Source organism: Lepus europaeus, chromosome X (assembly GCF_033115175.1).
Source record: "Lepus europaeus isolate LE1 chromosome X, mLepTim1.pri, whole genome shotgun sequence".
Lineage (NCBI taxonomy): Eukaryota > Metazoa > Chordata > Mammalia > Lagomorpha > Leporidae > Lepus > Lepus europaeus.
The window spans coordinates 106,125,194-106,138,035 of NC_084850.1; the positions used below are offsets into that span (position 1 = coordinate 106,125,194).

The following is a 12,842-nucleotide window of genomic DNA, read 5'->3' on the forward strand; positions in this document are numbered from 1 at the left end:
TGGAAAGTCTGGAGGGAATGAAAATGATTTCATTATTTTCTCCTTCCTTCTCATATTTTTCTTTTGTTGGATTTTTAAGAGCTTATTAAAAAGCTCTTTCTGTACACATTCACTGTCTTTGTTCTTGCTTCTGCCCTTGACAAAACCTGATATATTTTTCCATTGTCCCATGCCCACATATATTTATGTGCAGAAAGAATGACATCATATTGAGATTAATCCTTTCTTGATGGACATCACAACCCTCTGACTCACTGCATTTCCCACAATTAGCTATTCTGGGAAATTGTAATTGCTTGCTTTTTGAATGAGGCTTTAAAGAATTTTTGTCTGTTTCTAGGAAATCAGAGGGTTTTTTTTTTACATTTTCTAGTTCTTAAATCTAGTTTCCAAGTCATATTATAGACTGCATTCTCCAGAAGTAGATTAAGAGGTGAGAATGGATGTGCAAAGTGATTGATTAAAGAAGGGCTGCTACAAGAAACCAGTTAAGAATTGAAGGATGCTGGGCAAGGCACAGCACAGTTTCAGATTTCAGGCAAAGTTTTTGAGGGCAGTTGAATGCAAAATGAAACTCTGATAAGGTTATTGCTCCAAGATCGTCCTGACAGGAAAAGGGTCAAACCAGTCACTAGCCAGGGGCCACTCTTGGAAGGTTGGTAGGGAAGTAAAACTCTTAGGCAGCAAAATGATTTGCAACAAAGTGATGTCAGATCCCAAGGAGGCTCTTGGGTATCAACTACAAGGGGACTTCAAAAAATTAGTGGAAAAATGCAATAAAAATGTCTGGGGGCAAAAAAGTTTTGAAATCTATGCCTAATTTTCTCAGAATATGCATTTTCCATGAACTTTATTGAAGATCCTTTGTGTTGGAAATGAAAGGATCCCAAAGATGATGATGAGTTGCTCAAAATGATGTAAAAGGGTCCAATAATATCAAGGAAGAATACCAGTGTCCACTGTAGGAGATGTTTCACTTCAATGAATGTTTTCCAACCCAATAAATCAATGAAGTATAATCATATAAATAGCTATAATTAATAAGCTCAATCATTAACTATAAAATACTTAAATAAAAGTAAGTATAAAAATTTATACATCTGAAAATTTATCCTCAGAGACAAATGAATGTTGTATGACTTTGCTTTTTATTGTACATTTTTGGGACTAGATTGTGATGCTCTTCTACACATATACAATGTGTAATGGTGTATGATTTTACTTTTTGTCATTTTGCTTTATTTTATACTCAACTTTGGTGGACCACTAATAAGGATAATGCAGATTAGTTCATTTTATGTTATTTCCAAGTTTGCCGTAGAAACTTGTAGCAAAGTTAATACCCAGAGCTTTCTTTATGCATCAAGTGCTTCCAGAGTTATTCTTCAGGGGTAAAAGCCTATGGGCTAATAACAGAGGTCAATGTCTTTCCCTCTGTCCCCAGTGGTACAACATAGATCAAGGTAGGTTATATTAACATGAAAAACAACCTTGAGGGGAAATTAGGTCACCAAAAAGCATCCTAATGGGTTCATGTAGAATTGGAAAAGTATAAATTACATTATGGTTTATGGTAAGCTTGTCAGTAAATGACTGTATGCATAAATCTTGCATCTTATTAAAATTCACCAATTAAGTCACCTTTTCTCCCACTAATCCCACATTTTTTTAAAGATTTATTTATTTTACTTGAAAGTCACAGTTACACAGAGAGAGAAGGAGAGACAGAGAGAGAGGGAGAGGGAGAGAGAATGCATCTTCTATCCGCTAGTTCACTCCCTAACTGGCCGCAATGCCAGGAGCTGTGCCGATCCAAAACCAGGAGCTTCTTCCGGGTCTCCCATGCTGTCACAGGGGCCCAAGGACTTGGTCCATGTTTTGCTTTCCCAGGTCATAGCAAGGAACTGGATTGGAAGTGGAGCAGCCGGGTCTCGAACCGGTGCTCATATGGAATGCTGGTACCGCAGGCGGTGTCTTTACCTGCTACACCACAGCACCGGCCTCATAACCCCACTTCTTAAGTTATTGCTCAACGAAGAACAACACGTAGAGCTCTAATTTGTGGCATTTGGAAACATGTGTTGCAGTTTTCCATATCACACAGATATAACCCTTTATTTCTAACATTTTTTTCAGAATCTGAATTTTGGGCTTAGGGTGATACAATTTCTCATTTCTCAATTTTACATTTTTAAAGATTTATTTGAAAGAGTGACAGGGATAGAGAGAAGGAGAGGGAAGGAGAGAGGGAGGGAGGGTGGGAGGGATTGAGAATCTATCTTCTATCCACTTGTTTACTCCCAAAATGCCTGCAGCAGCGATGGCTGGGCCAGGCTGAATCCAGAAGTCGGAGCCCAATCCAGGTCTCCCTTTTGATTGGCTGAGTCCCAAGTATTTGAGCCATCACCTACTGCCTCTCAGAGTATGTATCAGCATGAAGCTGAATCAGAAGAGTAGAGTAGACAGGATTTGACCAGGCACTCTGATATGACATGCAGTCATCTAAAGTGGTAGCTTAACCTGCTGCACCACAAAGCCTGCCCCATAGGTACAACTCTTGAAAACCAATAGATAAATTTTTATTACAGCTCTCTAAAGGAAGGAAAATAAAGATTCAACGTTATGATCAGTTGATAAGATATCTAATTAGGTTGATGCTTATTTAGAACATCATCAGTTTAATTTCTTGATTCTTTTAGATTGTGAGTTTTCGATCATTGCTTTAAAGAAGCAGCCCAAGGACTGTACTGAATAAAAGTGTACTTTTCTTTCTAACACTTTCTATTTTAGTCCTTTATTTATAAGATAAGATTAAATTCATAACCACATAGCAACTCAATTATTCTCAGTCTTTGGCATGAATGTCGTTAGAAAATTGCTTTGAAATGAATAGACTCAATTTTCTGATAATTACTAAAAGTGATGCCTTTTGAAAAATATCACTGTTGCCAAATTTTAGAGACTTGCATCTCAGGGCAACAGTCATGAGATAATTTAATTTTAATTGTGAGTCATACTGAGATTTGGAAGGAAGTTTAACCTTTGAGTAGGCACCAGAAACTAAAATTCAAGAAAAGAACAACTACAGGTAAATCACCAGAGAGCAAGTTGAGCTTTCCGGCTCTCTTACCTGATACAACTTAAACACATTGCACAATGCAGAAAAAAATCATACAGAAGTAAAATACTTCAGCTGTGGGCAGCTGCCTAGGTTGCCTTGTTCCTAGTAAGTATTACAGTGCTGGGAGTAATAGCTGGCTTGCACTCTGGGCCTGGTTCATGCTAACTCTGTGTTAACAATACCAGTGTGCTAGCATAGTTGGGAAAAAAAGTACAATGTATTTCTGGCATAAACCCCAGTTGTCCATGATATTTGTGTGTGTGTGTATGTGCACATGCAGAGTATGACTTTGGACACTTTGTGAGTGTTGTATTTAGAATTTTGTACTAATATTCATAAGTAATAGTGATATAATAATTTTATGGAGCCATCTCTATATTTGCTTCATAAAAACTTGGAAATGATTCCTTCATTTTAAATTCATGTCTCATTAGGACTATCTGGTCTCTAGAAATTTGACAAAATTGCTCTGTGAAGCCATCTGAGCGCAATGGTTTAATGCAGAGTAGTTTCTTAACGACTCTTTATATGTTGATTATGGAAACTGATGTATTAAGCTTGTATCTACCAGATAAATTTTGTAGCCTATATTTTCCTAAGAAAGTATCTGTTTAACCTATACTTTTTTTTAAAGATTTATTTATTTCATTGAAAGAGTTACACAGATAGAGAAGGAAAGGCAGAGAGAGAGGTCTTCCATCTGTTGGTTCACTCCCCATTTGGTTGCTACAGACAGAGCTGCGCCAATCTGAGGTTAGGAGCTGGGAGCTTCTTCCGGATCTCCCACGTGGGTGCAGGGGCCCAAGGACTTAGGCCATCTTCTACTGCTTTCCCAAGCCATAGCAGAGAGCTGGATTGGAAGAGGAGCAGCCGGGACTTGAACCAGCACCTATATGGGATGCTGGCACTGCAGGAAGCTTTACCTGCTACACCACAATGCCGGCCCCTAACCTAGATTTTCTTTTTTTTTTTAAGATTTATTTATTTATTTGAAAGTCAGAGTTACACAGAGAGAGGAGAGGTAGAGAGAGAGAGAGAGAGAGAGAGAGAGAGAGAGGTCTGCCATCCAATGGTTCACTCCCCAATTGGCTGATCTGAAGCCAGGAACCAGGAACTTCTTCTGGGTTTCCCACGCGGGTGCAGGGAAATTGGGCCATTTTCCACTGCTTTCCCAGGCTATAACAGAGAGCTGGATCAGAAGTGGAGCAGCCGGTTCTTGAACTGTTGCCCATATGGGATGCCAGCGCTTCAGGCCAGGACATTAACCCAATGTGTCATAGCTCCGGCCCCCTAACCTAGACTTTCAAACACATTTGCAATGATATTTTGGGAAAATCGGTATACAAGAACTGGCCTCAAAAGACAAAGGTGCCCTGATAGACCAAAGGAAGAGGCAGACAAATCCAGGATTACACAAAGTGTCTGTTGTTAGGGATATAGGGACAGAAGCACAGTTTTGGACAGCTGCAAGACATGAGGGTTCCTGCAATACAAGGTAGGAGACAAAGGGTTTTATTTTTTATTTTTTTATAGAAAGCTTTTATTTAATAAACATCTTAAGTACAACTTTTAGATTATAGTGGTACTTCCCCCCATACCCACCCTCCCACCCCCAGACCATCCCACCTCCTACTCCTTCTCCCATCCCATTCTTCATTAAGATTCATTTTTAATTATCTTTATATACAGAAGATCAACTCTATACTACATAAAGATTTCAACAGTTTGCACCCACACAGACACACAAAGTATAAAGTAGTGTTTGAAGACTAGTTTTACTGTTAATTCTCATAGTACAACATATTAAGGACAGAGATCCTACATGGGGAGCAAGTGCACAGTTGACTCCTGTTGTTGATTTAACAATTGACACTCTTATTTATGATGTCAGTGATCACCCAAATCTCTTGTAATGAGCTGCTAAGGCTATGGAAGCCTCTTGAGTCCACAAACCCCGACATTATTTATACAGGGACATAATCAAAGTGGAAGTTCTCTCCTCCCTTCAGAGAAAGGTACCTCCTTCTTTGATGAACCTTTCTTTTCACTGGGATCTCACTCACAGAGACCTTGCATTTAGGTCATTTTTTTGCCACAGTGTATTGGCGCCCCGAGCCTGAAATACTCTCATGTGCTTTTTAGCTAGATCTGAATGCCTTAAGGGTGGATGCTGAGGCCAGGGTGCTGTTTAGGACATTTGCCATTCTATGAGTCTGCTGTGTATACTGCTTCCCATGCTGGATTGTTCTCTCCTTTTTATTTCTATCAATTATTATTATCAGACACTTGGTCTTCTTTATTTGATCCCTTTGACACTTAATCCTATCTTTATGATCAGTTATGAACTTAAACTGATCACTTTAACTAGGATGAAGGCATTGGTACCTGCCAACTTAATGGGATTTGGAGTCCCATGGCAAGTTTTTAGCTTTACCATTAGGTAAAGTTTGAGGGAATGTGTGCCGAACTATACATCTCTTCCTGCTCTTATTCCCACTCTTATGTTTAACAGGGTCACTTTTTAATTGGGTTTAAATACCAAAGAATGATTTTGTACTAGGTAAAGAGTTTAACCAATGGTAATAAGTAGAAAAGGAAAATACTAAAAAGAATAAAATAGTAAGCTGATCCTCAACATTCAGGACAAGGGCTGATCAAGTCATTGCTACTCATAGTGTCTGTTTCACTTCTACAGGTTTCCTTTTAGGTGCTCAGTTAGTTGTCACAGATCAGAGAGAACATACTATATTTGTCCCTTTGGGACTGGCTTATTTCACTCAGCATGATGTTTCCCAGATTCTCCCATTTTGTTGCAAATGACTGGATTTCATTTTTAACTGCTGTGTAGTATTCAATAGAGTACATATCCCGTAATTTCTTTATCCAGTCTTCCACTGATGGGCATTAGGGTTGATTCCATGTCTTAACTATTGTGAATTGAGCTGCAATAAACATGGGAGTATAGATAATTCTTTCATGTGCTGATTTTGGTTTCCTTGGGTAAATTCCGAGGAGTGGGATGGCTGGGTTGTGTGGTAGGGCTATATTCAGATTTCTGAGGTATCTCCAGACTGTCTTCCATAGTGGCTTTATGGCAGCGGCTCCCCGGGCCCGGCCGCTGATAGGTGGAGGCGCCGCTCCGCGTGGGGCTGCCCGGGCCGCGGCGCCAGCTATGAGCTCGGTCGAAGCGCGAGGACCGCCAGGAGCTGCTCGCGGCGGGCTCCCCTCCCCCCCCCCCCCCCCCGCCTCCCTCTCCTGCTCCACCTGCTGCGACCCACTGGCTCCCCGAAATGGTGGCGGCGGTTTTTGGTCGTTGGTCCGCAGGACCCCAAGAGGAACTACAACCATGAATGAAGAAAATACAGATGGAACAAATGGATGTAGTAAAGTTCGAACTGGTACTCAGAATGAAGCAGCATTACTTGCCTTGATGGAAAAGATTGGTTACAACATGGTTCAAGAAAATGGGCAAAGGAAATTTGGTGGTCCTCCTCCAGGTTGGGAAGGTCCACCTCCGCCTAGGGGCTGTGAAGTTTTTGTGGGAAAAGTACCTCGTGATATGTATGAAGATGAGTTAGTTCCCGTATTTGAAAGAGCTGGAAAGATACATGAATTTCGACTTATGATGGAATTTAGTGGTGAAAATCGAGGTTATGCTTTTGTGATGTACACTACAAAAGAAGAAGCCCAGTTAGCCATTAGAATTCTTAATAATTATGAAATTAGACCAGGGAAGTTTATTGGTGTATGTGTAAGTTTGGATAATTGCAGATTATTTATCGGAGCTATTCCCGAGGAAAAGAAGAAAGAAGAAATTTTGGATGAAATGAAGAAAGTTACAGAAGGAGTTGTAGATGTCATTGTATATCCAAGTGCAACTGATAAGACCAAAAATCGTGGTTTTGCATTTTTTGAATATGAATCTCACAGAGCTGCTGCTATGGCTAGGAGAAAACTAATTCCAGGAACATTCCAACTGTGGGGCCACACCATTCAGGTGGACTGGGCTGATCCAGCGAAAGAGGTTGATGAGGAAACCATGCAGAGAGTTAAAGTTCTCTATGTAAGAAATTTAATGATCTCAACTACAGAGGAAACAATTAAAGCAGAATTCAATAAATTCAAGCCTGGTGCTGTTGAGCGAGTAAAGAAACTTAGAGATTATGCTTTTGTTCACTTTTTCAACCGAGAAGATGCAGTGGCTGCTATGTCTGTTGTGAATGGCAAATGCATTGATGGAGCAAGCATTGAGGTAACACTGGCAAAACCAGTAAATAAGGAAAACACTTGGAGACAACATCTTAATGGTCAGATTAGCCCCAATTCTGAAAACTTGATTGTGTTTGCTAACAAAGAAGAAAGCCACCCTATAACTCTAGGCAAGCCACCGACTCTTCCTGCTCGTCTTAATGGTCAGCATAGCCCAAGCCCACCTGAAACTGAAAGATGCACTTACCCTTTTTTTTTTTCTGGAACAAAGCTTACTCCAATTAGTATGTATTCTTTAAAATCCAATCATTTTAATTCTGCAGTAATGCATTTGGATTATTACTGCAACAAAAATAATTGGGCACCACCAGAATATTATTTGTATTCAACAACAAGTCAGGATGGAAAAGTACTCTTGGTGTATAAAATAGTTATTCCTGCTATTGCAAATGGATCCCAGAGTTACTTCATGCCAGACAAACTGTGTACTACATTAGAAGATGCAAAGGAACTCGCAACCCAGTTTACACTGCTTCATTTGGACTACAATTTCCGTCGCAGCTCAATAAATAGTCTTTCCCCTGTTAGTGCTACCCTCTCTTCTGGGACTCCCAGCGTGCTTCCTTATACTTCAAGGCCTTATTCTTATCCAAACTATCCCTTGTCACCAACAGTATCACTTGCTAATGGCAGCCATGTTGGACAGCGACTATTTATCTCCAATCAGGCCTCATTCTTCTGAAGAAAATATTGTAAACATTAGTATGAAAATATCTCTGTATAAAGCATGCAAATTAAAATACTGTTTTACTTTAGAATCGGGTTTGCACATTTGGTTTTACAAAGGTAATATTTATTCCAACATACTAAACATCAGCTATAACTCTGAATGACAGAATTATAGCATTTATAAAAATGCAAAGTTTAAAAAGTTATTCAGTGGTTTCCCTTAATAAAGGTACAGCAAACTGCTGTTCTTTTTAAACTTTTGGGATTTGCTTCTAATTCCTGAGTGGGAAGTTGGGCCCAAAGTGGTTTATGTTAATTTCTTGCATAATAACTTCACTAGGTAGCATTTCACACATACTACAGCACTGGAAGAAAATGATTATATCAGATTTGATTAGCAAGGATCACTATATGTATTGGAGATTAGAACAGTTATTTAATGGGAAGCATCTGACTATTATGTAGAAAGAATTAATGAGGCAAAAGATGCAAATTCTATGCAGTACTAAAGAAAGTACAGCCTGCCATTGTGGTCCTTGTAAATAACTATAAATACTTTGGTTAATAATTATTTGTTACAAGAATTAATTATAATTTTGCTGTTAATGTATTTAAGGTTTTTATAGTTGTGCTTCATTTGTGTTTTTGATATTCACTGTATTGTTTGAATAAGAAATGTTATAGTTTTTAAATGTTGAAGTCATGTGTTAATTTTTGTACTTGAATTCAAATTCTGACATTAAATATGTGATGCTTCTAAAAAAAAAGGCAAAAAACAAAAGACAAACAAAAAAAAAACATAGTGGCTTTACCACCAACATTGGATTAGTGTGCCTTTTCCCCCACATCCTTGTCAGCATCTGTTGTTGGTAGATTTCTGTATCAAATCCATTCTAACCAGGGTGAGGTGAAACCTCATTGTGGTTTTGATTTGCATTTCCATGATGGTTAGTGATCCTGAACATTTTTCATGTGTCTGTTGGCCATTTGGATTTCCTCTTTTGGAAAATGTCTGTTTATGTCCTTGGCCGATCTCTTAAGTGGGTTGTTTTGTTGTTGTGGAGTGTCTTGATCTCTTTGTAGATTCTGGTTATTAATGCTTTATCAGTTCCATAATTTGCAAATATTTTCTCCCATTCTGTCAGTTGCCTCTTCACTTTCCTGACTGTTTCTTTTGCAGTACAGAAACTTCTCAATTTGATGTAATTGCAGTTGTTAATTTTGGCTTTGACTGCCTGTGCCTCTGGGGTCTTTTCCAAGAAGTTTTTGCCTGTGCCAATATCTGGCAGGGTTTCTCCAATGTTCTCTAATAATTTGATGGTATCAGGTCATATATTTAGATCTTTAATCCATGTTGAGTAGATTTTTGTGTAAAGTGTAAAGTAGGGGTCTTGCTTCATGCTTCTGCATGTGGAAATCCAGTTTTCCCAGCCCCATTTGTTGAATAGACTGTTCTTGCTCCAGGAATTGGTTTTAGCTCCTTTGTCAAGTATGAGTTGGTTGTAGATGTTTGGATTGATTTCTTGTGTTTTTACTGTGTTCCATTGGTCTATACATCTGTTTTTGTACCAGTAGCAGGCTGTTTTACTTATAAATATAATAGCTGCCCTACTGTAGTATGTCTTCAAATCTGGTATTGTGATACCTCTGACTCTGCTTTTATTGTATAAGATTGCTTTAGATATTCAAGGTCTCTGGTGCCTTCATATGAATTTCAGCATCATTTTTTTCCAAATCTGAGAAGAATGTTTTTGTATTTGTATTTTCATTGGTATTGCATTGAATCTATAAATTGCTTTTGGAAGAATGCACATTTTGATAATGATTCTTGAAATCCATGAGCATGGAAAATTTTTCTATTTTTGTATCTTCTTCTATTTCTTTCTTTAAAGTTTTGTAATTCTCATCATAGAGATCTTGACATCTTAGTTAAGTTTATTCCAAGGTATTTGAATTTTTTTGGAGCTATTGTGAATGGGACTGATCTTAGAAGTTTTTTCTCGGCCTTGGAATTGTCTGTGTATTCAAAGACTGTTGATATTTTTGTATTGATTTTATATCCTGCTATTTTATCAAACTCTTCTATGAGTTCCAATAGTCTCTTAGTGGAGTTCTTTGGATCCCCTAAATAAAGGATCATATCGTCTGCAAATAGGGATGGTTTAACTTCTTCCTTTCCAATATGTAAACTTTGATTTCTTTTTCTTGCCTAATGGCTCAGCTAAAATTTCCAGTACTATGTTGAATAGCAATGGTGAGGGCGAGCATCTCTGTCTGGTACCAGATCTCAATAGAAATGCTTCCAACTTTTTCCTATTCAATATTATGCTGGCAGTGGTTTTGTGATAAATTGCCTTGATTGTGTTGAGGAACGTTCCTTCTATACCCAATTTGCTTAGAGTTTTCATCACGAAAGAGTGTTGTATTTTGTCAAAAGCTTTTTCTGCATCAATTGAAATAATCATATGGTTTTCTTATGCATTTTGTTTATGTGGAGTATCACATTGATTGATTTTTGAATGTTGTACTATCCGTGAATACCTAAAATAAATCCCACTTGGTCTGGGTGGATGATCTCTCCAATGTGTTGTTGGATTCTATCGGCTAGAATTTTATTGAGGATGTTTGCGTCTATGTTCATCAGGGAATTTGGTTTGTAACTCTCCTTTTCTGCTGCATTTTTTTCAGGTTTAGGAATTAAGGTGATACTGGCTTGTTAGAAAAAATTTTGAGGATTCCCTGTCTTTCAATTGTTTTCAATAGCTTGAGAAGAATTGTAGTTCTCCTTTAAATGTCTGGTAGAATTCAGCAGTGAATCCATCCCGTCCTGGGCTTTTCTTTTTTGGGAGGGCCTTTATTACTGATTCAATTTCTGTTTTGGTTATGCATCTGTTTAGGTGTTCTATGTCTTCATGGTTCAATTTATGTAGGTTGTATGTGTCCAGGAATCTGTCCATTTCTGCTAGATTTCCCAGTTTGTTGTCATAAAACTCTTTGTAGTAATTTCTGATGACTCCTTATTTCTGTGGTATTTATTGTTAAATTATCTTTTTTATCTTTAATTTTATGGATTTGAGTCATCTCCCTGCTTTTTTTGGTTAGTTGGGCCAATGGTGTATCAATTTTGCTTATTTTTTAAAAAAACCTCTTCGTTTTGCTGATATTTTGTAAAAATAGACTTTCATCTGATAATTTCTTTGAATAAGTCTCATAGATTTGCATATTTACTACTTTCATTAGTATTATTTTTCCAAGATTCTGTGATTTTTGTGTATGTTTAATTTTTCAGCACTATTTGTTTAAAATGGTTTTAAATTTGCAGGTAGAAAGGTGTGTTATTTTGTTTTGTATGTGTCTGTATTTTAATTTCTAGTTCTATAGTGCTGTCATCATATATGGTTATTTCATATATGGTTATGAAACCAACTGGTTTTGGGGAGGGAGCTCTAATATACCATCAATTCTTCAAAAAATTCTAATTGTGCCTGATAACAAATTATATTTTTTATTATCAGTGCATGGTGCTCAGGATGCCTTATTGCATTTGTAATTAAGATAATTTATTTATCTACTTATTTATTTATGGCCTACTTTACCGTCTTAAGCTGAAAGTGGTATGTTATAATCTATTAGTTGTAGATATTGATTTTCCATGAAATTCCTATATTCCCTGCTCTATATAGGTCACTACTATTATTTAGGATATAGATATTTGTAATTATTTTATCTCTAATTTATATTATATCTGTGTTTCATTTATTGCTTTGGGATCTGAATTGTAAGTTAGTAGCAGAATTTCAACTTTTAAACTTTTGCATAAATTTTGAGACTTTTGGAATCTCTGGATTTACAGTATTTCTCTGCATACAAAATAGAGTTAAGATTGTTTCCTTTGCCAGTTTGTAAATCTCTTTATTTTAATAGGTAAGTGTAGTCTATTCATATTCATTGATATGACTATTTCAATACTTTACATTAAATTATGTTGTAATTTTTTATTTCATTTTGTTCTCTTTTTGGATGCTTTTATCCTGCTTTCTATTACTTTTTTATTAAGGAAATTTGTACTTTTATTTTTTGATATGTATTTGTGTTTTATGTTTTATAGTGACCCTTTTTTGTAATAAGTCCTGTTTAATTTTTCTCTCTTTTGTCCAGATTGGTCTAGCCAGAAGTATACCTATATCATGAATCTTTTCTAAAAACCACTTTTGCTTTCATAGCACTATCTATTTAGATTTTCCATTTCTTTACTTTCTACTCCTAGGACTAGTATTTCCTATCTTCTGTAGTTTGCTTTTATTCTGTTATTTCCACTTTCATGAGTTGAACGAAACTCATAAGTTTCTAAACTTTATACATAACTAATTTTAGATTGCATGTAGATAAATTTAATCTGTGTCAGTCACCAATTGCAAGTATTTTGATATATCTGACAGAGGTCTTAATTATCAATATTGACAATCATTTCTAACTATAATAACAGGTAAAACATGTTTCAGTATGACAATAAGTGAAGCCTGGTTACCTTTAGCAGTTCATCAGGAATATAATTTCAGGGTGATGTAAAACATATTTGACCAATGCTCTATAAAAAAAAGACTTCTTCTCCAGTGAATTATTTTCTTATTGGAAGTCAGTGTTTTCACACTAATTATATTTCCATGTGACCCAGGAGTATTTGTTGAAATGAATATTCTTTTGCCAGAACTTTATCAGCAAATTCAAGAGGAAAAAATGAATAAATTATATAATTCAAGGAGAAAGCAAATCCATTGCTCAT

At 36.9% G+C, this 12,842-nt stretch overlaps 1 protein-coding gene across 1 annotated transcript; it reads left to right on the forward strand.

Annotated features, from left to right (window-relative positions):
- The first annotated feature begins 6,467 nt into the window (after positions 1 to 6,467).
- On the forward strand, positions 6,468 to 8,072 carry LOC133753570 (probable RNA-binding protein 46). Its single transcript, XM_062184272.1, has one exon. It carries the CDS (start codon positions 6,468 to 6,470, stop codon positions 8,070 to 8,072), a length of 1,605 nt encoding a protein of 534 aa, XP_062040256.1.
- Positions 8,073 to 12,842: the final 4,770 nt, after the last annotated feature.